The 25885-nt window shown below is 46.6% G+C and overlaps 1 protein-coding gene across 2 annotated transcripts in view; it reads left to right on the top strand.

Moving 5' to 3' along the window:
* RPTOR (regulatory associated protein of MTOR complex 1) overlaps positions 1–17455 on the top strand; it is a 288180-nt gene extending 270725 nt beyond the window's left edge. For both annotated transcript variants that reach the window (XM_030533961.1, XM_030533960.1), the window contains 6 exons: positions 2094–2200; positions 7662–7789; positions 8300–8386; positions 12106–12222; positions 12826–12955; positions 14713–17455. In XM_030533961.1, coding sequence (XP_030389821.1) covers positions 2094–2200; positions 7662–7789; positions 8300–8386; positions 12106–12222; positions 12826–12955; positions 14713–14781 — 638 coding nt within the window. In that variant the 3' untranslated portion in view covers positions 14782–17455. The remainder of the gene's footprint in view (positions 1–2093; positions 2201–7661; positions 7790–8299; positions 8387–12105; positions 12223–12825; positions 12956–14712) is intronic.
* Positions 17456–25885: the final 8430 nt, after the last annotated feature.

Here is a 25885-nt window from a genome sequence, read left to right as displayed (position 1 = left end):
TGACAAATGAAAACACTTTGGAGGTGCTTATAAGCTAAACCACTGCCTGCTTATTTGCTTGGGATGTCTAGCAGCTCTCAGAGCGGCTAGGCAATCCAAAGTAACAGTCTATTTGACTCACAAGATAAAGATGTGAGCTGTCAGCTTAGCTGTGGGTCCTGAATTTTCTGTAATAAGATGAGCCCGTCAATGTCAGTGTCTTCTGATCCTGCAATATGAGGTGAGATCAGGAGAGGGCTTGGTTGTGCTTTTCCAGGAGGGGAAATAGGTAACAAATTCGATCTGCATCTGCACAAAACACGGTCATCCCGTTGTCCTCAAAGCAGGCTTACTATTCCTTAGGGTGCTTCAACTTCTGTGCTTCATGCCCTGTCCAGTTCTGGCAGCCTAACCTCTTTCCTTGTGGCAGATGTTTGCTTTGCTAAATGGTGTCAGTGGGCCTCTAATGTCAACCAGAGCATTGCAAGGTATTTAAGTTCCTGCTGCTGCTCATTTTGAAGAGCAAGATAAGAAAAATCCCCACTGAATCCCTTTTTGAGAAGGCACCTCTGTGTGTCTCTTTGGGGGCTTTCTAGTGTTAGAATCTTTCACAAAAGGTCCTGATGGAAGCAAGAAAAATGAGGCTGCAATCCTAATCTATTACGGGACTCTTGTGAGTCTTCTGCTGTAATGTACCCACCTTATGTTTGGCACCATGTTCTAATCCGTACTATGAGAGCACCGTGCAAAGCTGCTTGTGAAAAGAGAGAAGACAGCAGATTCTATCTTGGTTTGTGTAAAAGAGAACTTGTGCATGTAAGAGAATGCAAACATCTGTGCAATTAAATTCATTTCAGGTTTCCTTGCCCTGGGATTTTTTTGGGGGGGAGGGGGTGCGATTTCTGTATGTCCGTATGTATGGAAATCTCTCTGGGAAACCCACAGATCAAGGGTGAGTCAGTCTCCCAGCAGAGGAAGCAAAAGGTAATTCGTATATGGCTTTCTGCTTAAATCAGAACGTTTAGGCACTGTGCTGGCAGCTTGTAGCTAGTGTAAAGAAGACCATTCTAATTGAATGCACTGGAATTCTTCCTTGGAGATTACCCCACCAATTAGGAGTTTGCAGAGCCTGCTATTTCCCAAGTCCAAAGTAGCTACCTTACTCTGACATTAGTATTCTGTGTACTTATGCACTGTTGACTCTCTCTGTGGCTTTTACCACTTAATCCTCTCAATGGGAGAAGGGGTGAAAGACAGTTCTTTGTTGAATAGAAATTGCCATACCAGCACAGATCACTGGTACATATAGTCGGCCAACGTGTCTGTAGTAGGGGTCTGTATCAGATGCTTCAGGATAAGGTAGAGCCCTTGTAATGCTCCAGTGTCATGGGAGGAAATTTCTGCTAGACCCCTGCTGGCAACTAGTTTATGCCCTGAAGCATGAGGATTGAGAGCCCTTGTACATGTGTTCTAGCTAGTGTAACTGCAAAATGTTCTCCTTATCCAGACACATCACTTTTTTTTAGTCTTGTTGAGTTACTTAACTCAATATCTTGCAGCAGCAAATTCCACAGCTTCACCATTCCTTGTCTAAAAACATGTCCTCTTAATCACATGCAATATTTTGATCTGAGTGGGGATAGGAAATCCTAGATTCCATAGTCCTTTGAAAGCAGTGCTGTGGCCATGCTGGGTGCCCTAACTCATGCCAGGCCAGTCTACTCAGGACAATCTTTAGCCTGGTATTTTTGCAGGGTGATGAATAATTTATGGGTCCATCATCCTACGGAGAGCTGGTTCCATTTTCCTGTAGAGGCCATCTGGACCTGTTGGAGCATCTGCCAGAAGGGGACTTTGCTGAGTAGAAAGATTCCACTTCCAGCTCAGGGGGGAGCAAGTGTCTTCTATAGCACACCTAGTCCAATGAGTGAGGGACATCGTTTAGAACTCAAGAACAGCTGGTTTGGCCCAATTTTGAGTGAGTGTGTGTGTGTTTTTAAGATTCTCCTAGCTCTACTACAAAGTGTCAGATCACAAAACTTGGTGTTTGGCTCTGTCAAGCTCTGCTCGTGTTTATGTGAAGAATAATTTCCATGTCCTGTGTTTTTTCTCAGGAGCAGGGATGGTGGTGGACTGGGAACAAGAGACTGGTCTTCTCATGACATCAGGAGATGTGCGGATTATCCGGATCTGGGACACAGATCGAGAAATGAAAGTACAGGTAACTGCTGCATGTTTGCCCCTTTAACTCTGTCACTGCTACTGGACCTTGCAGGTCTCCCAGCTGACTCCCTGGAGTTAGGCACCAAGGAGCGTGTTTCCAGGACGCACACTATCCAGCAATTTAACAAACACAGTTCACAGGTTCTCAAACTGTTGTCTCCAGAGAGTGGACTTGTCACACAATGCTGGCTCTCCCCTTTTCAGCTGCAAAATCCCATTGCGAGACAGCTAAAAATACTCCTAACATTAAAGTGCTTTTCCCTGTAGGAAATTGCAGAAGCTGAATTTTAATGCAGTTGCATTTGAGAGAGGAGGAGAGCAGGCAGTCACAAATGGGAGGCCAGGTGTATGATACGGTCTCCCTGTTACAGTATAGTCATGCTATAAAACACCTGGAGAGGGTAAAGTGCAGTGATGGAGAGGGACAAGCACCCCTCAGATGGCTCTGTAGCTTCAGCTCCTAGAATTCTCTTGAAATTATACAGGGCTAATCCTTAAAACACTGTCATTTTCCGTCCCACCTGCCATCTGAGACCCGATTAGGAAAGCATCCTTATTCAGAAAGGAACTTAAGCATGCACTGAAGTGTTTCCATGGATTCCAAGGCCCCTTTAATCATCTAGTCCAGGGGCTCTCAAACTTCTTTACACCACGACCTCCTTCTGACAACAAGAATTGCTACATGATGCCAGGCAGGGGGGCCAGGGCCAAAGCCAGAGCCCCACCACTCTTGGCAGGGGGGCCAAATCCAAATCCCAAGGGCTTCAGCCCCAGGTGGGGAGGGGGGGGAGGTTCTGTAATCTGAGCCGCCCCCACATTCAGGGCTTCTGCCCTTGGGTTTTGGCCCCGGGCAGTGGGCTCGGGCTTCAGCCCTGGGCCCCACCAAGGCTAGTACCAGCCCTTGGCAACCCCGTTAAAATGGGGTCCCGACCTACAGTTTGAGAACCGCTGATCTAGTCTGAACTCCTGTGTAACACAGGCTGCAGAACGTCCCCAAAATAAATCTTTTTTTAGAAAAATATCTACTCTTGATTAAAAGGGGGGAGGGATAGCTCAGTGGTTTGAGCACTGGCCTGCTAAACCCAGGGTTGTGAGTTCAATCCTTGAGGGGGTCACTTAGGGATCTGGGGCAAAAATTGGCCCTGCTAGTGAAGGCAGGGGACTGGACTCAATGACCTTTCAAGGTCCCTCCCAGTTCTAGGAGATTGATATATCTCCAATTAAAAAAAAACTATCAGCAAGAGAGAATCCACCACAACTTTTGGTGAATTGTCCATTGGTTATTTACTTACACCGTTATCATTCTCCTGGCTCTTCTCTGAACCCTGTTCAATTTATCAGGGCTTTCCTGAACCAGGGCGTGCATACTTAGGATGGCATCTATCTGAGACATTATCTGATCTCACACCAGGCAAGTAAAGTCAGTGGAGTTACTGACTTACACCAATATGACTGAGATCAGAATCTGGCCCAGTACCATGTGGCCACAGACTATAAAGCATTGGAAGTGCCCACTGCTTCTGCAAATGGCTGCATGGCATCAACCATCTCTTAGACCAGTGGTTCTCAGCCAGGGGTACGCAAAGGTCTTCCAGGGGGAACGTCAACTCATTTTATTTGCCTAGTTTTACAACAGGCACTAGAGCTCTACAATAGGACTGGGATCCCGCAGCTGCTGTGAGACCCACTGCCATAACAGCAGGAGAGGAATAAAAATTCAACAATCAATGTGGGAGCGCGTGGGAGTGAGTATTACAGAGCGTGATGGGAGCAGGGTTTAAAAAATAGTCCTCTCGCACCACAAACAACGTGAACACTCCAGCTAGCAGCCACCGCTCTCCAGCTGCCCTGGTCCGAAGGCAGCACCACCGCCAGCAGCAGCTCAGAAGGGTGACGCAGTATGGTATTGCCATTCTTACTTCTGCGCTGCTGCTGGCAGCGGTCCTGTCGTCAGAGCTGGGCAGCCGGACAGTGAGGTGAAACTTGGGGTATGCAAGACAAATCAGACTCCTGAAAGGGGTGCAGTAGTCTGGGAAGATTTCCTTTCAGATCTATGGGGCTCTGCTGAATTTGCCTTTCAGGACTCCAAGGCTTACCATTACTTTCATAACAATCAAATGCTTCCCACCTTTAAAATGCTTCTGCACCAAAGCAGATATATTTCCATTTAAAATAAATGAGGACAAAAACTGTCAGCTTGCATGTCAACTGTGATCCAATTAAAATGATGTTTAGGTATGTAAGGAGAAGCAGCAGATCTGCAAGAATAAAGTCACCATGCAGGGGAAAATGAAAACTAGTCTCCAAAGCTTTTAGAAATTAATTACCTCTCAATGAACATTAATTATCACACTTCTGACCCTGCAATGCAGCATAATTAAGCCTATGCTAATCTTAATTATTTTCAAACATTATTTTATCTGTGTAAATTAGGAAACATCAGAAATCAGTAGGGTGAAAATATTTTAAATTAGAATCGTTAATGATTGTATTGAGAGTATCGGAAAGCGTTCTAGTTCTTTTTTTTTTTTTTTTTTTTTAATTGTGCAAATTGGATTTGTGGAGATCCTGACAATCAAAACTTCCTCAGTCACTCTACAAAGCTGAGATTCAGCACCGAGAGCAGGGGAGCCATGTAATCCAAGCTAATAAAGATGCCTTCCCACCCTTTGAACCACTGCGAGAATTCCTTTGGGGGCACGTTGCATATAGTGGTGGAGCAAATACTTTCTTTCCACACTAGCTGCATGTTCCTGGCACAGAGAATAAAATCCAGACGTGGATCTTATGGAGTTAGAATAACCGTGTAAAAACAGCCCCCAAAGTTAGGTGTCTCTAGCAAACAGTTAATTCAGCAAAGGCTGCAATGACAGTTAGAGAAGGTGAATGCGCACAGGAACAAAACCGGGATTCGCGTGTGAAATTAGCTAATGCAATTCCATAGTGCCTCTTCGATTGTTACCCTGGCTTGAAAATGTTGCTTCATTTTAGCTGTTTAATTCTTTTTCCCAGTTGAACACCTATTATTCCGACTGATTCTTTTGTTTGTAGCAGATAGAGGGCAAGCTACAGCGTTAGAATAATAATGTAGGGTGTATTTCACCAGTATCCTGGTGCATTACATTCTTATTCTCCAAATCAATACTTTAAAAATGTATGCAGTCTCTGGCTTCTGATGATACTGCAAAAGTGCAAGCTGTTTTATCCTAGTGCAGGGAAGTGGGGGAGAGGACTGCTGGGTTCTGCGCGTGGCTTGGCACTGGTGCACTCTGTTATCATACACAAGTCACCTAATGAGACTAAAAATCAGCAGATACTCTCACAAACTGGAATTTAAATTCCACCTTTTGTCGCTAATATTCTGGGACCAACATTTCTACAACAACACTGTAAACAGCAAGTCACTTAATGACACGATGCCTTAATGTAGCCATCTGTAAAATGGAAGCAATAATTCCCAGCCTTACAGGGGGGTTGTAAAGGGTTCTGAGATCCACTGATGAGAGGTGTAAGAGAGAGCCAAAACTCTGATAAAGTCAAAATGGAAATGACAAAGCAGAATTACTGTTACTACCCAGAATGACTGTAATTATGACTAATGGGAGACATTTTCTGGCAAAATGATTTTACTCTTTCCAGAGGACAAAGAGGGTTTCAGAACTAATGGCAGATTAAGTGCTCACATGGTATATATCAGGAGTTGGCAACCTGCGGCACGCATGCCAAAGGCAGCATGTGAAACCTTAGATTAATGAAGACTTGGCACACCACTTCCCAAAGGTTGCCAAGCCCGGTATATATTGTGGTATACAGTAGAAACCTGTGAAATGAAAAGGCCTCCTGTTGTACCAAAGCTTTTCTTAGCAGGTCTGTTACTTCTAGGTGACCTCCATTGCCAAGGTAACAGCTCTTCCAGGAAATAGATTTTGGTTTGATGCATGGAAATGTCTCCCTCTTAACAGATCTATTCTTTGATCAGACCCAGTGTTCTACTGCCTTCGGTCCTCTACAAGTTTGTTACTCCTTTCTCAGAGGCAGGTTCAAACTGCCTCGCAAGATTTGTCTATGTTTGGATTTGGACTCTGCAGGTCCGTCCCTTTAACAGGAGTTTAAGTAGATGCTGCTGCCTATAGCATGTGCTGTGTCTCCCCTTTTCATGTAGGTTTGGTTTCGTTTTTACATGTCTGACTTAGCTGCAAGCTATTTATTTTCAGCAAGCGTGTCTCTCTTCAGTGGCTCATCTCCTCTTGCTTTTTTATTATCCACCCTGCTTTTCTAGCAGCATTTACAACCAACAGAAGCTGAAGATGGTTTATGGAAGGAATTTCTGGCAGACATTTATCTTAACTAATTAGGTGTTTTTAGAAGGAGAATAACAGTGATTCTTCCTTTCTGAAATAGACTTTTTCCTTTATTTTGGTGTGTGAAGTTTAATTATTCCCAAAAGCTGATCTCTGAACAGCGCGCGTTGTGCTGCCACAAAGGACACCCACATTTGTGTCTCGCTGCCCAGGCTGAGCTTTGAGTATTGGGGCAGTGACTCATTCAGGCTGCAGAGACAGTCCTGATTCAGCGACCCCATACTCACCACTCATTGATTCCTGTCATTGCCTTGACAACAGCCTGGCAGAAAGCTAGCCATCCCTGGGTGTGTCTACACAGTGTTTTGGAGTGAGCCTCTTAGCCTGGGTCTGCAGACTTGAGTTAGCAGGGCTTGCGCGAGCGCTCTAAAAATACTGGTGTGACAGCTCTTTGAATTTGTTACTCTGGTTCTGAAGCCCACCCCCTTCCCTAGGCTTCGGAGCCTGAGCTCCAGCCCGAGCCATAACTTCAAAGTGCTGTCTACACAGCTGCTTCTAAAGCACCAGCTCAAATCCTGAGCTCGGAGGCTCCTTCTGAAATGCTGTGTAGACATATTCCTTTTGTCCCAGCTGGAGGTTCAGTTCTGCCCGCATGTGAGCGCAGAACTGCAGGGTTAATAACCTTACAGGGGGGAGGAATGTGTGAAAATCACAATTTAAATTGGTTTGTGATCAGGGTAAAGGAGAGAGGAGATTCCTTGAAACACATGGGCAAGCCTGGGTCCAGCAGAAGGCCCTTTTGAAGGTAGCTAATGGGTACATCTACACTGCAATCAAAGACCTGCAGCATGGCCATGGTTGGCTCAGTTCAGCTGACTCAGGCTAATGGGGCTCGGGCTGCAGGGCTAAAAATTGAAGTGTAGACATCCGAGGGGGGTGGGTCTCAGAGCCTGGGCACCAGCCTGAGCCCGAATGTCTATGCTGCAATTTTTAGTCCCACAGCCTGAGCCCTGCGAGCCCAAGTTGTTTGGCTCTGAGACTCGGTGCCACGGATTTTTTATTGCCATGTAGATATACCCAATGTTTCCTCTTTTGGGCTGTGGACTTTGGAGGACCTTTACTCTTTCAGCCTGGTTTGTGTGTGTGCTTTGCCCCTAGGATATCCCCACGGGAGCTGACAGCTGTGTGACCAGCCTGTCGTGTGACTCGCACCGCTCGTTGATCGCGGCAGGGCTCGGTGATGGCTCCATCCGTGTCTATGACAGGAGAATGGCTCTGAGTGAATGGTAACTACCTGCAGTTTCCCCTTTAGCCCACTGCAGTCCCCCTGACTGGCAAATGGTCTCCTCTCTGAGTCTCACTGGTCTTTTGTCGTAAAGGCTCCACGTTCGCAGTGCACTTTCCAGCTGTCACACTGGCTTCAGTAACTAGAATGTGTCACTGAAAGAATTTGTAATGTTTCAGTGAGCCCTTTATCACCTTCATTATAGTACATGTGTGCCCAGTCCCATTCGTTAATATTGTCCCACCTCAGCAACCTTGCTGGAAGCCTGTTGGTTCAGGGATTTTCTCAGCTGACTCAGAGCTCTGTGGTGCTTGCCTGCATAGTGACAAGGGTCATGCCCTGCATCATTAGACCCCCAGGTTTGCAAGGCCAGAGGTAGTGGCCCTTTTCTTCACCTCCATGATTTCAACCAGCAGGACTCAGAAGGTCCAGCTGCAGATATTGGAGGTGCTCACTGTGCCTCCTCAGATTTCCTTCCAAAAAATTTCCCCTTTCTCTGCTTGCTCCTCAGCCGTGTCATGACCTACCGGGAGCACACAGCCTGGGTCGTGAAAGCATATTTGCAGAAACATCCTGAAGGCAACATCATGAGCGTCAGGTAAAAGGGTCTTGAATACTGGAGACATTTTCCTCTCCCTTTAAAAATTGGTCACTGATATGTCCACACCAAAGAAGGTAAAACTCTGCACTTTGGCATTTCAGCTCAGCAATTAACTCCTGCTCCAAAAGTTGGTGAGGGAAGGGAGGGAGAAGGAACGATACCTGTAGCCTACCTGGGAGTGCATGAGGGGGTTCTAGAAGACATTATATGCTCTGTTTCTGCCTCCTTGTTGCAAATGGCCTTGTGGGGGTTATAAGTGAGAGGACAGAAGAGAGGACGTTCACTCTGCATCCCCTGGGCATATTGCTTGCTGGATTACTTCACCATCTAGCAATTTTCTACACATAAATCCATTTCTGCTGCTCAGTAAATACTGTGTGGAGAGCAGCCGATATTTATTTGCCTGTTAAAGGGACAGCAGAATACAATTTACGGTCACAAAGCTGCACTTTGTCCACAGAGATGCTCTTCTTCCTTGTTTACAGAATGTAAACAGAACATAATTCTCCAGGATGTAATGCTTTCCTGAAGCAGGGGATAGAGTGGCAAAATTTATCACGATTTTTAGAAAGGGGCTTAAATGGTGCAGCTGCCAGATTTGTAGTGCTCCCATATTAGAGTTTTTAATCTTCCTCATAATCTCCCTCAGCAATCCCAGGGAGCCAGGTTGGCATCCCTGCCTTGCATGCCTCTGTCTGAAGGAGCAAACATTCGCTTCCTCTCCTCCACATCCTCCTCAGCAGTGTCAGAAAGGCAGGAGAAAATCTCTCGTCCCCCATCCCAAAGCAACTGGACTCTGGTCAAACAAGCCATCCTGCAGTTCATTTCCTCTCCAGAAAGGAATGCCTTCGGGCTTTGAATAACTACAGTATCCATGAAGAGTGGCTTTTGTAAAAGAATTATCACCAGCAACTGGTTCCAGTATAACTATGTCCTGAAATGCCTGAGACATTTGTGTGGCCAACTTCACATAGCAAGAAGTCACCAGACAAACCCTGACACACACGCACACAGGAGAGAATAGTCACAAAAGCATTCACAAGCAGCTCAATAGTGTTAATAAAATCTATTCCATGCTCTTATTACATTTTATTGCACACCAGAAGCAACTGCAACAGTACACCATCCGCATCAGGACGGTGCCCTCTGCTCATTGGGAAGGAAACTGCAGCCCTCTGCTCATTGGGAAGAATGCTCTGTACATGGCAGCCCAGCACGGCTGGGGTTGGTTAATTTCAGCTGAGCCGCCCTTCATTGCCAGCCTGGATTTGAGCCGACAGGTTAGTAGAAGAAAGAGCCCAGAGCCGGGGGAAGGAGAGCAATCGCCTCACCTGAGCTTGGTGCTTCAGGGCGCCAAGAAAGTAGATTTAAAAACAAAAATCTGCTAACTGGACCCCTTCCCTCCACTTCCAGGGTTTGATTTCTGAAAAGAGCTGGGCAGCTAGCCCCAGGCCAAGCCAGGGGAAGGAGTAAAGGGGAACTGAAATCAAGCTAGCTCTGCCTTTGATCCTGTAGTAAGGGCTTCATCCCTGGAGGCACGGTGCCCCCCCGCACCCCATTGGGGCACATAGTCCTGTCTCATCCCACCCCATCTTCCATTCATGCAACTCTCCTCGCTGGCTAACCTGCCTCCCCCGCCCAGCCCGCTTCATTAGCCGGCATTCCCTACATCACAGGGTGTGCTGCCTACTATGGAGCAGCAAGAAAGAACATTTGGGTAAAAACAAGCCCTGGCAAATGTGCTGTGCTCTCCAGTGTGTGCCTGGCTTTAGCAAAATATTTAATTAGCCTCTGCAGACTTCATTTCCTTGCCTGCAGATTATAATGATCTCAGCCCAAGCAGCCCTGGGATGCGATTTCTTCCGAGGACACGCTCCATTGAGACGTAATAACACTGACTTTGGGTGCAACAGAAAGTAGTAAGAAGAGCACAGAATGGATTTTATCAACACTCTTGAACTGTTTGTGAATGATTTAGTCACTATACATGTTGGTGATGTCTTTCTCTGAATGGCACTGTGATTGGCAGTGACAGTCGCTAGATTTATCACTGGTCCCTTGGACACTTATTTTCTCGCTAGGGGAACCAAAGAGTCACTAAATCTAGTGATAAAGTCGCTAAGTTGGCAACGCTGGCAATAATTACCCAGCGGAATCCTAGAGGACCCTCATCTGGATCTAAAAGCACGAGAGAATGAGTTTATAACCTAGAATTGACCATTGTAACCAGATCACCAGGGGAAGCTCACTCACATGACTGAAGGGATGATGACACCTAGGCTGGATAGTCATGTGGTCCTTTGTCCAGCCATTTTGATCTAGCCACTAGGGCCATGATTAGTTTGTCCTATTCTCTAATAGCCCTTTAAGGATTCTTATTCCAAAGTCTCAGCCTTACAGATTCATAGAGTATTGCAAGAGGTAGGCCTAGCTAGCTGTGCCTTAGACTCACTTCCTAATTGTGCTTAATTGTGGGGAAAATACGTCAGTTGCGGGGAGGGGAGTGGGAACAGCATGTCTGATATAGAGCGCTACTTGTGCCCATAGAGTAACCTAGCTTTAATAATCCCTCTGCTTAAGGAATAATCAGCAACCGAGTTTTTAAATTTTCATCTGATCTCAAAACTCCATTGTTTGGGGCTAGGTCTAGTTCCTTGAAACACTCCAGCCCCCGCTTGTGCAGACTGAACTTTCTATGAAGGTTCAAACATCTTTACCTAAGCACCACAGTTCAGAAAAAGTTGTGTTAAAGGTGATCAGTGTCTTTCTAAGTACTGCTGGTTCAGGATCACTTTCTCTATTGATTATCACTGGACGCCTCAGCAGCATTAGCGCCAGTGGAGTCTGACACCCTCATACTAGTTAGAACCTGCTATTATTCCATTTAAATCTTGCTTATCTCATCACGTGGTGTCTGTTTCATTGGCTCAGAGCAGCCATGAATCTTTTCTGTGTTGCCGCCATACCCTGTTGGCCATATCTAGGGGCAGTTCTGTCCTGCACCGGTAGCTTTGCCTGGATCGACCCGTAGAAGATACAAGCTGTTAATCAGCCTTTGCTGACACCTGCTCCAAAGAGTTCTCTGAACAGCAAGGGACTTATGGACCAGGGTCCAAATAACTGGCATCTTGGGTGGTTGCATAGGAGCCCCTCAGATTACTGCCTGCTGCTGGGCTGGAGCAGTCACACCAGAAGGAAGAAAAGGAACTGGGGCCTCATACACAGCTGCTTGTATTGTGGACGCGACATCCCAGTGAAAGCACTTTTGTCATGTCGATGCGGGTGGGGTGAGATAATAGTCACTCCTGGGGACAGCGAACATTCTTTCCTTTGTGTGTGTGTGTACAGCACCTCGCCTGCTGTGGATCCTACTGGAAACAGATGATGCTGGGGTGGATACAGTCATGCTGGACGTAGAGTGGGAGAGGTGGTACTGGGCTGAATCTCTCCTCGGGTGTAGTCCTTCTGTCAGCGCCACAATCAGGGCAGTGCAGCCGCCCAAGATGCAAAGCCGCGGTGGCAGAGAAATGATAGAATAAAACAGTAGGGGGTGGAAGTAGGCTTGCTCGCCCCGGGCACTAAAATGCCCAGTTATGGCTCTGCCATGCGTAATGGTGATCTGTTCGCAGGCAAGTGAATGGCCTTTTCTGTGGGGCTTTCGAGGCTGCACTTCCAGTGGGACAGAGTCTAATGTTGTGAACCTCCTCTGTTGATAGTGTGAATGGAGATGTCCGTTTCTTCGACCCCAGGATGCCAGAGTCCGTGAAGGTCCTTCAGATAGTCAAAGGGCTGACCGCCCTGGACATTCACCCACAGGCCAATCTGTTTGCATGGTAGGTTCTGACCCTATCCCACCTCCTCTGTGGAACAGAGAGAAGAAATCCATCATTACAAATATCGTTCATGTCTCTTTTTTTCCCTTTGCTATGACCAGTGCCACTTCGTTCCCATGTGTGCAGTTCAGGTATTTTAACCCTTTTGTGTGTTACTGAAACCTTTGCACTGGTGACTCAGAGTGATGGTGCAGGGTGTTGCTAGTTCTCAGTGTGTCAGACTCCCTGCCTAAAGGCAGCAGGTTTATGGCTGAGCTGAGCTGGGGGGCCCAGCATCCACCTCACTGTCACTGTGCCATGGTAGCTGTGGGAGAACCACCTAAGGTGACCATGCACTTTCATTGGCTCTGTATATTTTACATCTTGAATTTACAGCATAAGAGGTAAATCCTCAGTTCGAGCCTGTCTGTAAATCTCTCTGTGGTCAGGCTGCTGCAGCATGGATTAAAACCAGTCTCTTTGCTTATAAGAGCGCGTGGTACACACTTTTCCTTTATCAATTACTCCTGTCTCTGTAGCCAAGTGGTGGTGAGTAGAAAACCCTTTATGTAGAACAGTATTGAATGAATGCGGTGAGTACATGATGTTCTCTCTTCCTTCCAGTGGCTCAATGAATCAGTTCACTGCAATCTACAATGGGAATGGAGAGCTGATCAACAATATCAAATACTATGATGGATTTATGGGACAGAGAGTCGGAGCCATCAGCTGCCTGGCTTTCCATCCTCATTGGGTCTGTATTTTCTTTTTAACTTTGGAATTTTTTTTTGCTGTTCTGCATGCATTTCTGTGAAAAAGGAGCTGGTCACAATGACGAAAGACCTCCCCTTTGTACAGGAGGGTACTGCACAGTCTTGCCCAACACAGTTCTGCAAGTGCACGTTAGTCCCCAATCTGCAACCTAGCTGTTTCAGTCCTCGAAGCCACCCTGCTCTGTCAATGCATTGCCATCCTATCCCAACAGAAGCACATGCAAATATGGCCAGTTGCACCAAAGTGTGCAGTAGTTATTTAATGTGCAGAAATGTCCACTAAGGGCTAGAACAGGACTCCAAACTTCTGAGCCACTTTTGCTCACTGGTTGACTGCCGTTTTTTCACTTCACTCTGGAACTGCCTTTTGATTTAGCTTTTTGCTCATGGCAGCTTATGTCAGAGATGTTCTGTAAGGTGTGTTAGCCTAGGACTCAGCTGAGCACACCATCCTATTCTACAGGAGCCAGCTCTCTCCGCCAGCACATACACGAGACAAGCCAAAATTTAGCCCAGGTTACAGTGCACCTCTCTGTTCTGTGGCTCTTCCTCTAAAACTGATACCATCACCAAATGCCTCGGAAATGGCTGCTCTCTGAACCCGCCTTACCACTGCATAGTACTGTACGTGTGCATGGTGCTGTGCAGCAAAAAAAACTGCTGAAAAAGAAAGCGTTCCTGCACAGTCTAAAGGCACAAGCTCGTAAAATTCAGAACAAAACAGAGTGGAGAGAATCTTGCAATGTGAATGTGTCACAGAGCTGGTGGCTCTGCACTAGTCTTTAGAAGGAGGGGAATGAAGGTAGTTGGCAGTTGTTTAATTAGGAGGTGTCACACATTTGCAGTATGGCCTGAGATGGCTGGAGATGAGAATAGGTGAGGGAGTTGGAAGGCGTAGCAGAAAGTAGCTGGATGGGGAATAGGAAGCAGGTGAAGGTTAAAGGGGACATGTAAGGGGGCGGAGTCATGTTAGAACCTTGTAGGTCAGGACATAAGTGGTTTACGTTTAATGAGAAAGGACAGTGGCATTTGATGAAGGGCCTGAAGCAGTGGACAGAGCAGCAAGAGGAAGGTGAGCTATGATGTGACATGCTATTGGCCCTCCGATTTGGGGGCGGGCTGGGGGGACAGGGGTGGGTGTTTCTCTGGATTGCTGGTAGAGGTTATGGGCATTTTACATCCTGAGGAGGAAGACAATAAAGGGGAGCTTGTGCATCTCAGTCTGCTGCTCCTTTGCCTTGGGAAATCACCCTGCAAGAAGTCAAACACCTAATGAATGATTTGGTCCTTGGGTTTGGGGGATGGGAAGAGGGGGTTAGCAAGTTTGAAAATTTTGTCTCCTTTAAAATAAACAAAGAAAGCCTCTAGTCCTGGTCTCTTTGAAGCCTGGAATTGCTCCTGGGGTTCTCACTAGAAGCGCGCCAGTTTTCAATCCAGGGGATTGTTTGTAACAAACACATTTAGAAGAATTATACTAGAAGTTGGCAGCTGATGGCCACCATAATTTTTTCCTTCAGCTGAAACAGTGGCATACTGTGTGCAGACATATAGCCCAAGATAGGTGGAGGAAACAGGCTGTTGTAGCTACCTTGGCAGACCCGGCTAGGAGCTCCCTAGCATCTGGCCAGCGGTGCTCAGAATGCTGCGACTCCCCGCCTGGACTGATATTATCCTGTAGCCCTTTTCCCCTCCCCCCATGACTCCTGCATATTTCACTTGTTTGCTCTCCATCCCACAGCCTCACCTGGCGGTTGGAAGCAATGATTACTACATCTCCGTGTACTCGGTGGAAAAGCGGATCAGATAACAGCAGCCTTATCGGAGAAAGGGAGAGTCCTGGTGGGCAGGGCCATGTCTCACCTGTAATGTATATAGAGAAATGATCGACTTGAATGTTTAGTGTTGGCTGCTGCTGCTGCAACCCATAACTTGAACAGTTTTTTTTCTTCTGACTCAGCTACTGATGATTTGGAGAGGTGGAGAGACAATCTTCTCTTTTCTTTTCAGCCAGAACCTCTGAAAACTACAGAAAAGGAACATTTCTTTTTGTTTTCAATGGTTGCTTCTGTTACAAAGATGGTTCCAGGGCTCCGAAGGACTGGATGAGACGATACCTTTGTGAGGGGCTTTTTATTTCAGTCTTTGTTCCTTTCTTTCATGGGGGTCTAGGTAACTTAAGGAATGAAGTCAGGACTCGCCTACAGCTCCATGTTTTCTCACCCTACCAAGTGACCCCTCTATCTATTAACTATCCTGTGCCAAAGAGCAGCCCCTCTGACAGGCAACAGGATCCCAGCACTCTGCCTGCAGAATATCACACCTAGTCTTGAGCAATCTGTGTGTAACCGAGAGAAGGGAGCCAGGAAATCGTCTGCTGTGCTCGCTGGCCTCCCTCTCTCCAGTGGCAGTACGGACAGAGCGAGTGGACAAGCGTGCATGGCAGCAGGAGGAAGAGGGAAGGGGGTTGGAGGTGAGGAGAACAGTAGCTGTGTGGAACACTGACAGGCCATAAAGCTCTGCATCCAGATGGAGGAGAAACAAGAAAATGAACAACATCCTCAGTGCCCTAAGGAAATTGGATTGTGTCTGATGTAACTACTTTCTGTTCATGGGCACGTGCCTGTGTCAGTGCAGGTGAATGGGTGAGAGACTTTGGCTTATTCACTCCATTGTTTCAGGAGTCGCTGTCCCTTTGCCCATAGCACAGCCCCAAAGCACACAAGATGTCCTGACAACTGCACAGACAGAGAGAGGGCTTGTTCTACCCCTGCCTTAAACCATAGGCTTTCATTTTTCTCAGAAGTGCTAATATTCTGCTAGCTAATAAACATGACTGTATGCACCCAGCTGTATACATGTGCATTTGCATGCACCTTGGTCTATATACATCCGGGCACATTTGTATGTGTCCGTATGGACCCAGGCAGATATGCATTGCATTGGCATGTCCTAGTGTGTCTACACATCTGGGCATCCACGTGTATGTTCTGATTACAAGAGAATCACTGCCGTCCTGGAGGGAGAGGGGCCAACAGCAGATCATTCTGCCTCGTGCAAGGCCATCTTGTCCCCAGATCTAGGGAAAGCTGATACCCTCGCCCACGCCTTTCATGCCTGTCGGTAATGAAGATTCCTGTCCCTTGGAATCCATAATGTGTCTGGAGACTGATTTGGGGAAAGAGGTGGCAAAGCTGAAGGGAGCATTCCCCCAATAAAGTACTGTCTAGATGTGAATCAGCTGGGCGGGAAGAACAAAACCCTGTAAAGTAACGATGATGATAAGCTATCCAAATCTAGGAAAACTCTCTCCGTTCTGGTTCTGGCCTCACCGTTACTCACAGGCCAGCAGAGGTGCCTAAGTCAATGACAGTAGTGTTAATGAGAAAAGAAATGAACAACAATGTTGCTGCTTTTTGTTGTGGGCAGTAGCTTCACCTCCCACACTGAACTCAGCTGGGGATGGCTGACCTTGTCGCTGCCCATAACATGCCACATCATTTTGCTTCCGGAGATGCTCATTCAGCCTGTATGCAGCCAGACAATGCCATGGCATCAGAATCGGCCAGGATCCTATTGTGCTCTGCCATTAAAAGTCAAATAGTAAAACGCTGCTGTCTGCAAATCTCAAAGTATTCCTATTGCAAGGTGGCTTGAACTGTGGGCACTGAGGCAGGTACCCCAGCTGGGGCACTCTCCCTGCTCGCAAGCACAACTGCAGTCTTCTCTACCCTACGGTGATCCACCGGCCGCCTCACAGGATGCTGAATCGAAAGCAGTGGAAGGAAATCTGGAGGAGCTGCTGTTTTACCTAAAAGTCTGTGTTTTTCTAAGATGTGGACTACCAAAAGTTAGTGATTGGCTAAAAAAAAAAAATTGCCTCTCTTAGTGGCCCATTGAGCTGCTGTTCTACACAGATTTACTTGCCCCAGTGTCTGTTGCAGTGATACCAGTCTCGCCCCTCTGATTACCATGCCTGTCCCTCTGCGCGTGGCTCTGAACTCAGGGAATGGCCGAGGACAGGTGTGCTGGCCAGCAAGCATTGAAACAGAGGTTGGGATTTGCAGATAACTGACTAACATGCACTATTTACAAACACCATAGATTTTTAACCTCAATCAGTGGATTTGTTTAAAGAACAAGCGATACCTGGCAAAATGCAAAGGTGAATTGTGGGAAGCTGCTTTGTCTTCACACCAGCATTCCCTGAGCGTCCTCCCAGCCTGTGCAGCCAGGAATAGGGTTTTTAACTGACTCGGCCTGTTGAGCTTTCATCTAAGCGTGTGCGTGTCTGGGCTCTGTTTTCACAGGTCTGATGCAAAAATTCAATCATGAAGTTTAACCAAGGCTCTGGAGAGCATCCTGCCTAAGAGTTCACTTATCTCTATTTATTTTATAAAAATAAAAAAGATATTAAAAAAAATAAACTCTGAGATTGTAATGTGAGAGTAAAATAAATACAAACAATAAATGGTTAATAAAATATAAATGCAGAAACAGCCTGTGGTCAGGACGTTTTATTGTAATGAATGGGAGGAGTTAGTGTTGGCTAGTCTTGAGAGCAGGAAAAAGGGCTGTGTAAGGTGGGGGGAAATCATAGAAATGTAGGACTGGAAGGGGCCTCAGTTTGTCATCTAGTCTAGTCCCTGCACTGAGGCAGGATTAAGTATTATCTAGATCATCCCTGACACATGTTTGTCTAACCTGTTGTTCAAAATCTCCAATGATGGAGATCCCTCAGCCTCCCTGGGTAATTTGTTCCAGTGCTTAACCACCCTGACAGTTAGTTTTTCCTAACGTCTAACCTAAATCTCCTTTGCTGCAAGTTAAGCCCATTACTTCTTGTCCTGTCCTCAATGGTTAAGGAGAACAATATATCACCTTCCTCTTTATAACAACCTTTTACATACTTGAAGACTATTATCATGTCCCACCTCAGCCTTCTCTTCTCCAGAGTTAAAAAAAAAAACAAAAAACTTTTTTTAATCTTTCCTCATAGGACATGTTTTCCTAGACCTTTAATCATTTTAGTTGCTCTCCTCTGGACTTTCTCCAATTTGTCCACATCCTTCCTGCAATGTGGTGCCCAGAACTGGACACAATACTCCAGTGGAGGCCTTATCAGTACTCACGAAAGTGGAAGAATTACTTCTCATGTCTTCCTTATGACACTCCTGCTAATACATCCCAGAATGACATTCACTCTTTTGCAACATATAGTTTTATTTAGTTTATTTAGTTTGTGATCCATTATAGCCCACAAATCCTTTTCTACAGTACTCCCTAGGCAATCATTTGCGATTTTATATTTGTGCAATTGATTATTCCTTCCTAAGTGTAGTACGTTGCATTTCTCCATATTGAGTTTCATCCTATGTGATTCAGACCATTTCTCTATTTTCTCAGGATCATTTTGGATTCTAATCCTATCCTCCAAAGTGCTTACAACCCCTCCCAGCTTGATATCATCTACAAACTTTATAAGTGTACTCTCTATGCCATTATCCAAATCATTTATGAAGATATTGAATAGAGCCAGATCCAGGACAGATCCATGCAGGACCCCTTTCAATCTGCCCTTCCGGCTTGATTTTGAACCATTGATAACTACTCTCTGAGTATGGTTTTCCAGCCAGTTGTGCACCCACCTTTATAGTAAGTTCATCTAAGCTATATTTCTGTAGTTCATGAGAAGGTCATGTGAGACAGTATCAAAGCCTTACTAAAGCCGAGATAGAGAACATCTTCTGCTTCTCCCACCCACCCATAAGGCTTGTTACCCAGTCAAAGAAGGATGTTAGGTTCGTTTGACATGATTTGTTCATGACAAATCTATGTGGACTGTTACTTGTCACCTTATTTTCTTCTAGCTGCTTACAGATAGATGGATTATTTGCTCCATTATCTTTCCTGGAACCAAAGTTAAACTGACTTGTTGATAATTCCCTGGGTTGTCTTTATTCCCATTTTTATAGACGGTACTATATTTGCCCTTTTCAGTCCTCTGGGATCTCTCCAGTCTTCCATGAGTTCTCAAAAATAATTGCTAATGGCTCAGAGTTCTCTTCAGCCAGTTCCTTAAGAATTCTAGGTTGTATTTAATGAGCCCCTAACTTGTCATCTACCATTTAACTTATTTTTCTTTACTTGTTCGCTTCCTGTTTTAGCCTCACTCAGATCCTACCCCGTTTACACTGATGTTCACTATGTTAGTTGTCTGATCACTGCTAACTCTTTTGGTGAAAGCTGAAACAGAAAGGGCATTTAACACTTCAGCCATTGCTATGCCTTCACCTCCTCAGTGAGGAGTGGGCCTACCCTATCCTGGGTCTTCCTCTTACTTCTCATGTATTGGTAGAATGTTTTCTTGTTACTCTTTATATCCCTACCTAGTTTAACCTCATTTTGTGCCCTGGCCTTTCTAATTTTGTCTCTACATGCAGGTCAGTGAAAGATTCCTGGTTAAGCCAGGGTGGCCTCTGACCACACTTCCTATCTTTCTGGCTTCTAGTTCTGCCAATGACTTGCTGTGTGACCATGGACAAGTCATTCTGTGCCTCAGTTTTCTGATCTGCTAAATGGGCATGATTCTGCTTTTTGAGATCACAGGTGAAAGACCCTTGTCATTTGCACTTGTACTGTTTCTAATCGTTTCCCCATGAGCATGTAAGAAGGAGCCATCAAACCCTGTGCTTCAGTGCACATGGGTTCTCTGTGGGGAAGAGTGTGGCACTGTCATTAAATTGCTTTTGATCAGGATACATTAGGCTGCAGCATTCATCAGTCAGTAGCGGCAGCTCATCGCAGTATGGGGCAAAGCCTAAGAGCCCCAGCAGGAGGGAGGGAGTGGGAGCATCTGTGGGGCTCCATTGGAGATGTGAAGGGATCTTTGACAGGCAGAAAGGAAGAAGGAAGGCCCTGCAGCTTTCACAGCTTTTCCCTGTGGAACTGTGGATCCTGGGAGTTTGGCACACTAAAGGGGTCACTCCCAAGGGACTGAGTACAGGCTGGGGCATAGACCAGACCCTGTGACTCCATGGCAGAGCTCTTCCTGGAAGGATTCACCTAACAATAGTAATGGGAGACTCCACCTCCACTACTAGATCCCTCACGTGTGGAGTCCCACAAGGAACAATTTTCTCTCTGGTCCTGTTCAACATCTCTCTGCAACCACTAGCGAACTGGGCAAACCCCTATGTGGACTCAAGTGCCAGCAATATGCAGATGACACACAGCTCTACCAGTCCTTCAGCACATCAGTGCCTGGGTGAGGTCAGCTCATGGATGAAGAACAGCTGGCTGAAGCTGAACCTGAGCAAGGCAGAGGTGATACTGGTGGGCAGAGGAAAGCATTGTGAGGAGTCGTGGTGCAGTCTCCTTTGGTTGAAGGGTCACACACACACAACTGATCAATTCAGTCCATAGAGAAGGACACTTGTGCATGCCCCACTGACTCTGAGTTCTCACATTATAGCAGCCTCCATGAGTAAGGCTGCGTGTCTGTCACAGAGGTCATGGAAGTCCTGGATTCTGTGACTGTCCGTGACCTCCATGACTTCTGCAGCAGCCAGTGTGGCTGGCTCTGGGGCTGCCCGAGCACTCAGGCAGCCCCTGGGCCAGCAGCAGCAGCAGTTTGGGTGTGGGAGGGGTCTCAGGGCTGGGGCAGAGGGTGGGGTGCAGGGAGGCGCTGACCTCGGGGGCACCTCGGAAGCAGCTGGCATGTTCCTGCAGCTCCTAGACAGAGGGACTGGGGGCTCTGCACGCCCTGCCTGCAGGCACCACCCCTGCAGCTTGTGGTGTGGGCAGCATGCGGAAGCCCCCTGGATTTCCTTCCCCCTAGGAGTTGCAAGACATGCCGGTCGTTTCCGGGGAGCTGTGCGGAAACAGGTAGGGAACCTACCAGCCCCACCAACCCTCCCCCCAGCACCAGCGGCCACATGTGCCACCACATGCCCCCCCCCAGCACCCGCGGTGCCTCCAGACCGCCCCCCCAGAGTACCCATGGCCCCCCGGCCCAAGTTTTAGTTAGGGGTATATAGCACAAATCATGGACAAGTCGTGGGCCGTGAATTTTTGTTTACTCCCGTAGCCTGTCCACGACTTTTACCGAAAATACCTGTGACTAAAACATAGCCTTGTCCATGAGTAACACTTGCTGCCGTATCTGGTTAGTTAGGAGACTCTACCCCATCCTGATGAGCAATGGTCTGCCTGCATCCTCTCCTGGCTGGATTACAGCACCGCAATATACCTGGTACAGAAAGCTTCAGTCCATCTCCTCAGCAGCACTGGCTACCGCGCATGCATCACGTCTGTCTTGCACTCCGTATACTGACTCCCCATTGAATAGCGACAAGTTCAAGGTCTCCGTCCTTATCTTCACAGCGTTCCACAGCCTGGGCCCTCGGTATCTAAAAGATCGACTAAAGCTCTTGGGTGAAGAGCATGGTCGACGACTTCATTCCTCTGGCACAATGGAACTTTCTACAATAAGGGTAAAGCTCATCTGTGCAGGAGATGGAGCTTTCCAGGGACCAGCCCAAGCTGGAATGAACTCTCCCAGGACCTGAGGACCATCACAAACTGCACCACTTCTGCTCTGAGTGCAAGGTACATTCCTTTCACTTTGCCTTGTGTAACATGGGGCTGTGTGTGTATGTGTGTGTCCAAAGCAAGACATTCCACTCCACGCACGTCTCCTGCCATGGAGAGGATGAGAGAACAAACCTGTGACAGATGTTAGTCGTGTTGTTCAATGCACAGCTGGAAGGCACTCGGGTACTACAGAGATAAGCGCAGGATAGGAAGTGCTATAGACTAGATGGGGCTAGAACGGATTGTTTGACGGGCTCATGTAGGAGCATTCCTCTACCTGCAGGGTGGCTCACCAGGACACAGGGTGTCTGAGTGGAAAGCTAGCAGGGACATCTCAGAGCTCATCCTGTCCCAGAAAGGTGACCCTTTTTCCCTTGGCAGTGTCAAAAGAAGCCCTTCCTGTTGCAGTCAGAGCTTGGAGGTTCCCTTTGCTGAGAGATCGGGTGATTAGATCTCTATCAGCTCATCCCCTGAAACAGCTTCTAGAGAGGCTTTTGTTAAAGTGGGGGTGGGTAAATCTCCCAAGTTTGGTGGCTTTGGCAGGGCAGACAGTTTGGACAAACGGCTGTAATGTTTTACTCTGCATGGTCTGGCATGGCAAGGTGCCACCTGCAAGCCTCTTGTCTAACTGGGACCTTTCGGTGTGGAGGCAATAGTCCAGCTGACTGAGGAAGCTTGTCAGCAGAGTGTGGGAAAACAAGAGGGTCTCTGTGAGATACAGCAGAATAAGAAATAACTCAAGCATCTGCAGACGGCTACTGAAGATGAATCAGTGTGGTTAGCTGGGTCTTGGTGAAAACCGTTACTATGGTAACCCCAAAGGTGCACTGTCTGTTGTGTGTTCTAATCAACTGCAATGACTACACTATGCCATTGTTTATTTAAACAAAGAGTGTTCGCAGCCATAACATGCGGTGTGCACTCACTGGAGGGGTGGCAGCCTGCCCGGGAGCTACTGGGTTCCATCTTGCTGAGAATGTGGTTCCCATGAAAACGGGACTGGATAATGCTGGCCAGGGATGAGCACACCATGGGCAGCCACAGATATGCTCCCAGGAATATAGCTCTGCTGATGCCCCTCAATCCTGACCCGCAGCCCCTGCTGTTCTACTCCCAATTCTCTTTTGCGCAGAGGCTGCCACTGATATAGAAGTCAGCCAAAACTGTTAGTTTTGGTGGCATGGACAAATGTGGACAAACTCATTTTCTCTTGTGACTTCAGTCAGGGATCTGCTTTTGTTTTACCAAACCTAGCTTTGTGTCTGTAGCTTCCCAGAGCACAGACCTTGTTTTGCGTTGTTTAGCATGTGATGGGTCACTTTAACTCAAGAGTTCATTGATAACAACTAAAATAACTCTCTGAATTGTTGGAAGGCCTCTACGTATTGGAATCCACGTACAAGTTGTGATGCTTTCGTGGGGCACCAACGCCTGTGCATGTCCTTATTTAACACCCTGCCTGCAGCAGGAGAGTCTTGGCATTAGTTCAGTGCAACACTGGCCTGTCAGCCACTCAAATGCTCTCCTCAAGCCTCTACTAGTCCTATCCTTGCTTGGCAGGTTAACATTAGGTGCCCCCCAACTTTCAGCCCCCCTTGAAGAGCATTTCTCTGCAGTGTCCAGTCCCATCACTGGAGACTTGCAGAAGTTACCAAGTCTGCTGTCTCCAAGGAGACAGTGCACACATGGACCTGTTAGATCAGCTGAGGATGAATCCCTTTCTTCAGTGTAACAGCTCTGAGATGAATTTCTACTACAACAAGAATAAGTTTATTGATGAAGAACAGAGATGTAAGTGATTCTAAGCAAGGATAATAGAAACAGAAAATGGTTACAAATAAAACAAAAGTATAATAGCCTTTCTAGTGACTACAACTTAGGCTACAATCCTTGTCTAAGGTAGTTTTTTCGCCTAACGCCTCCTCTCAGCATCACATTGGGCCACCCATTGGGCCGGAATCCAGCTCTCATGGATGCAAAAAGTGTTGGTCTCTCTGTTCCCTCAGAGATGGATAACTGCAATGTCTTTTCCCCTCTTCTGATAGTCCAGTAACCCTTGGGAGTGTGACCCCAGACAACGTTCTTCTTCCCCCACTGACTGTTCTTCAGGGTGGGGACGATGCTGTCTTTCCTGTGTTCTTCTCGTTCTTCTATCAGTCGGCTTCACATTTTGCCTCACTGTGCAAATATCATGCTAATTGTTTTGGTTCAGCCTGCTCCATTTACATTCGAGACCCAGGCCGACAAGCCACTCAACTTTCCTTTCTCAGACAAACTTGTTTGCCAGCTCTGCCTTGTTTCATGGATTGAGCATGTTTTCAGTGTACACCTACAACTTTGTCATTGTTACCCACACAAGCACCCCACAATGATTATAATGACCATTATGATATACGTTGTCATTTGATACCTTATACAACAGTCTTTATAGGTAAATACCAGGGCAGCAATGTGTTAGGTATAGTGAGTTTGTCAGGTCTGAGGAGTTGCTGAGAGAGTAGTGAACCACAGGTGGGCTCCATGTTACACAGGTACCACATGTTGTGGACCCTCTAATGTTTTATGATAGAGGTGAGTTTGGTGTGAAGAAAGGATGGAGAAGTAGCTGTCCAAGGTCCTGATCCACAGTCACTTCCTCTTTTTGTGCCTGACTCCAATCCGTCTGGGAGTCAGCCTTGCTGCTGCTTGTGAGTGGCACTCTCCTGCTCTGAGCAAATAAACTGCACTGAAAACAAAGCAAACGCTGCTGTCTTGACTGCACAGGAGAATTCAGTCCCCCCAGCCCACTCCCCGTTGCCTTGGGTTTTCATTATCTCACCCTTACCTATCTTGTGTGTCACTTCCACCTTTAAAGTAAGCATCTGACACTTGAAAAATCCAACTGTTTCATGTCCATCTAAGTAGACCTGCTGCAATCCAAAGAAGAGGGATTGGTTGTAATTCCTGAGTTAAACCTCTCCAACAGAATACCCACTGATCGTTAAAATATTCGTTGACGAATACCTGTTAGTATGATCTCCACAGGAGGAGTGTGAATAGCCTCACAAGGGAAGTTGCCATCCAACTGATATTTCCTGGCAGGACCTGCTGTGTGGAGACATAAGCTAGCACTGGCTGTGGGGAATGGAGGATCTATTTGAATGCAGGGACTTTCAAAGTTTAGTAAGGTATGTCCTTTGCCTTTCTCCTCCCACCCCAATGTTTTAATTAATAACCATACTTAAATTAACCAAACAAGTGTTTAAAGTAATCAAATTGTCTCTCAGCCAATCTAAAAGTCTCTAGTTATAACATTGAGGTGTCCTTGTGGCACCTTAGAGACTAACAAATTTATTTGGGCATAAGCTTTCATTGGCTAAATTCCACTTCGTCAGATGCATGGAGTGGAAAATACAATAGCAGGTATGTGTACATAGTACATGAAAAGATGGGACTTATCTTACCAAGTGGGGGGGGTCAGTGCTAACGAGACAATTCAATTAAAGTGGAAGTGGGATATTCTCAGCAGCAGAGGAGGGAGGAAACACCATCAGGAGCTCGTTCACCTGCACATCTACCAATGTGATATGTGCCATCACGTGGCAGCAATGCCCCTCTGCCATGTACATTGGCCAAACCGGACAATCACTACACAAAAGAATAAATGGACACAAATCAGACATCAAGAATTATAACTTTCAAAAACCAGTAGAACACTTCAATCTCCCTGGACACACAATAACAGACTTAAAAGTGGCAGTTCTTCAACAAAAAAAACTTCAAAAACGACTCCAACAAGAAACTGCAGAACTGCAATTAATTTGCAAATTGGACACCATCAAATGAGGCCTGAATAAAGACTGGGAGTGGATGGGTCACTGCAAAACCTAATTTCCCCCTACTGTTACTCACACCTTCCTGTCAGCTCTTCTAAAAACTTGCCCATACTGGTATTGCCCTGGCCTCTTCTTTTGTCATTCAGTGTTAAACGCATTCTAAACTATATGCATTTCCTCACCTTTTGGGGGTGAAGCCAGACTTTTAGGCACCTACTCCCCTACTTTGTGTAAACTTTGCTTGTACCAATCAGAAACGAACACACACAGTTTTTGGGCCCCGTCCCCTATGACACTTCTATGATGTCATAGTGGGTACTTTAGGCTGGTCTGCCATGTGCAGGCAGAAGAGGAGAAAGAAAAACGAATCCTGTGTACCTTGTGCACTCCCGTAACTGAGCCTGATCACCTCGAAGCCTCTCTCAGCTCACGTGTTTTAAGCAGAGTTTCTACATTTGCCAGTCGTTATGAGTTGGTTTGTATTCGTAAGTACTGGTTATTACT

This window comes from Gopherus evgoodei, chromosome 15 (assembly GCF_007399415.2).
Source record: "Gopherus evgoodei ecotype Sinaloan lineage chromosome 15, rGopEvg1_v1.p, whole genome shotgun sequence".
NCBI classification, from domain to species: domain Eukaryota; kingdom Metazoa; phylum Chordata; order Testudines; family Testudinidae; genus Gopherus; species Gopherus evgoodei.
This window is presented reverse-complemented; position numbering and strand designations above follow the sequence as displayed.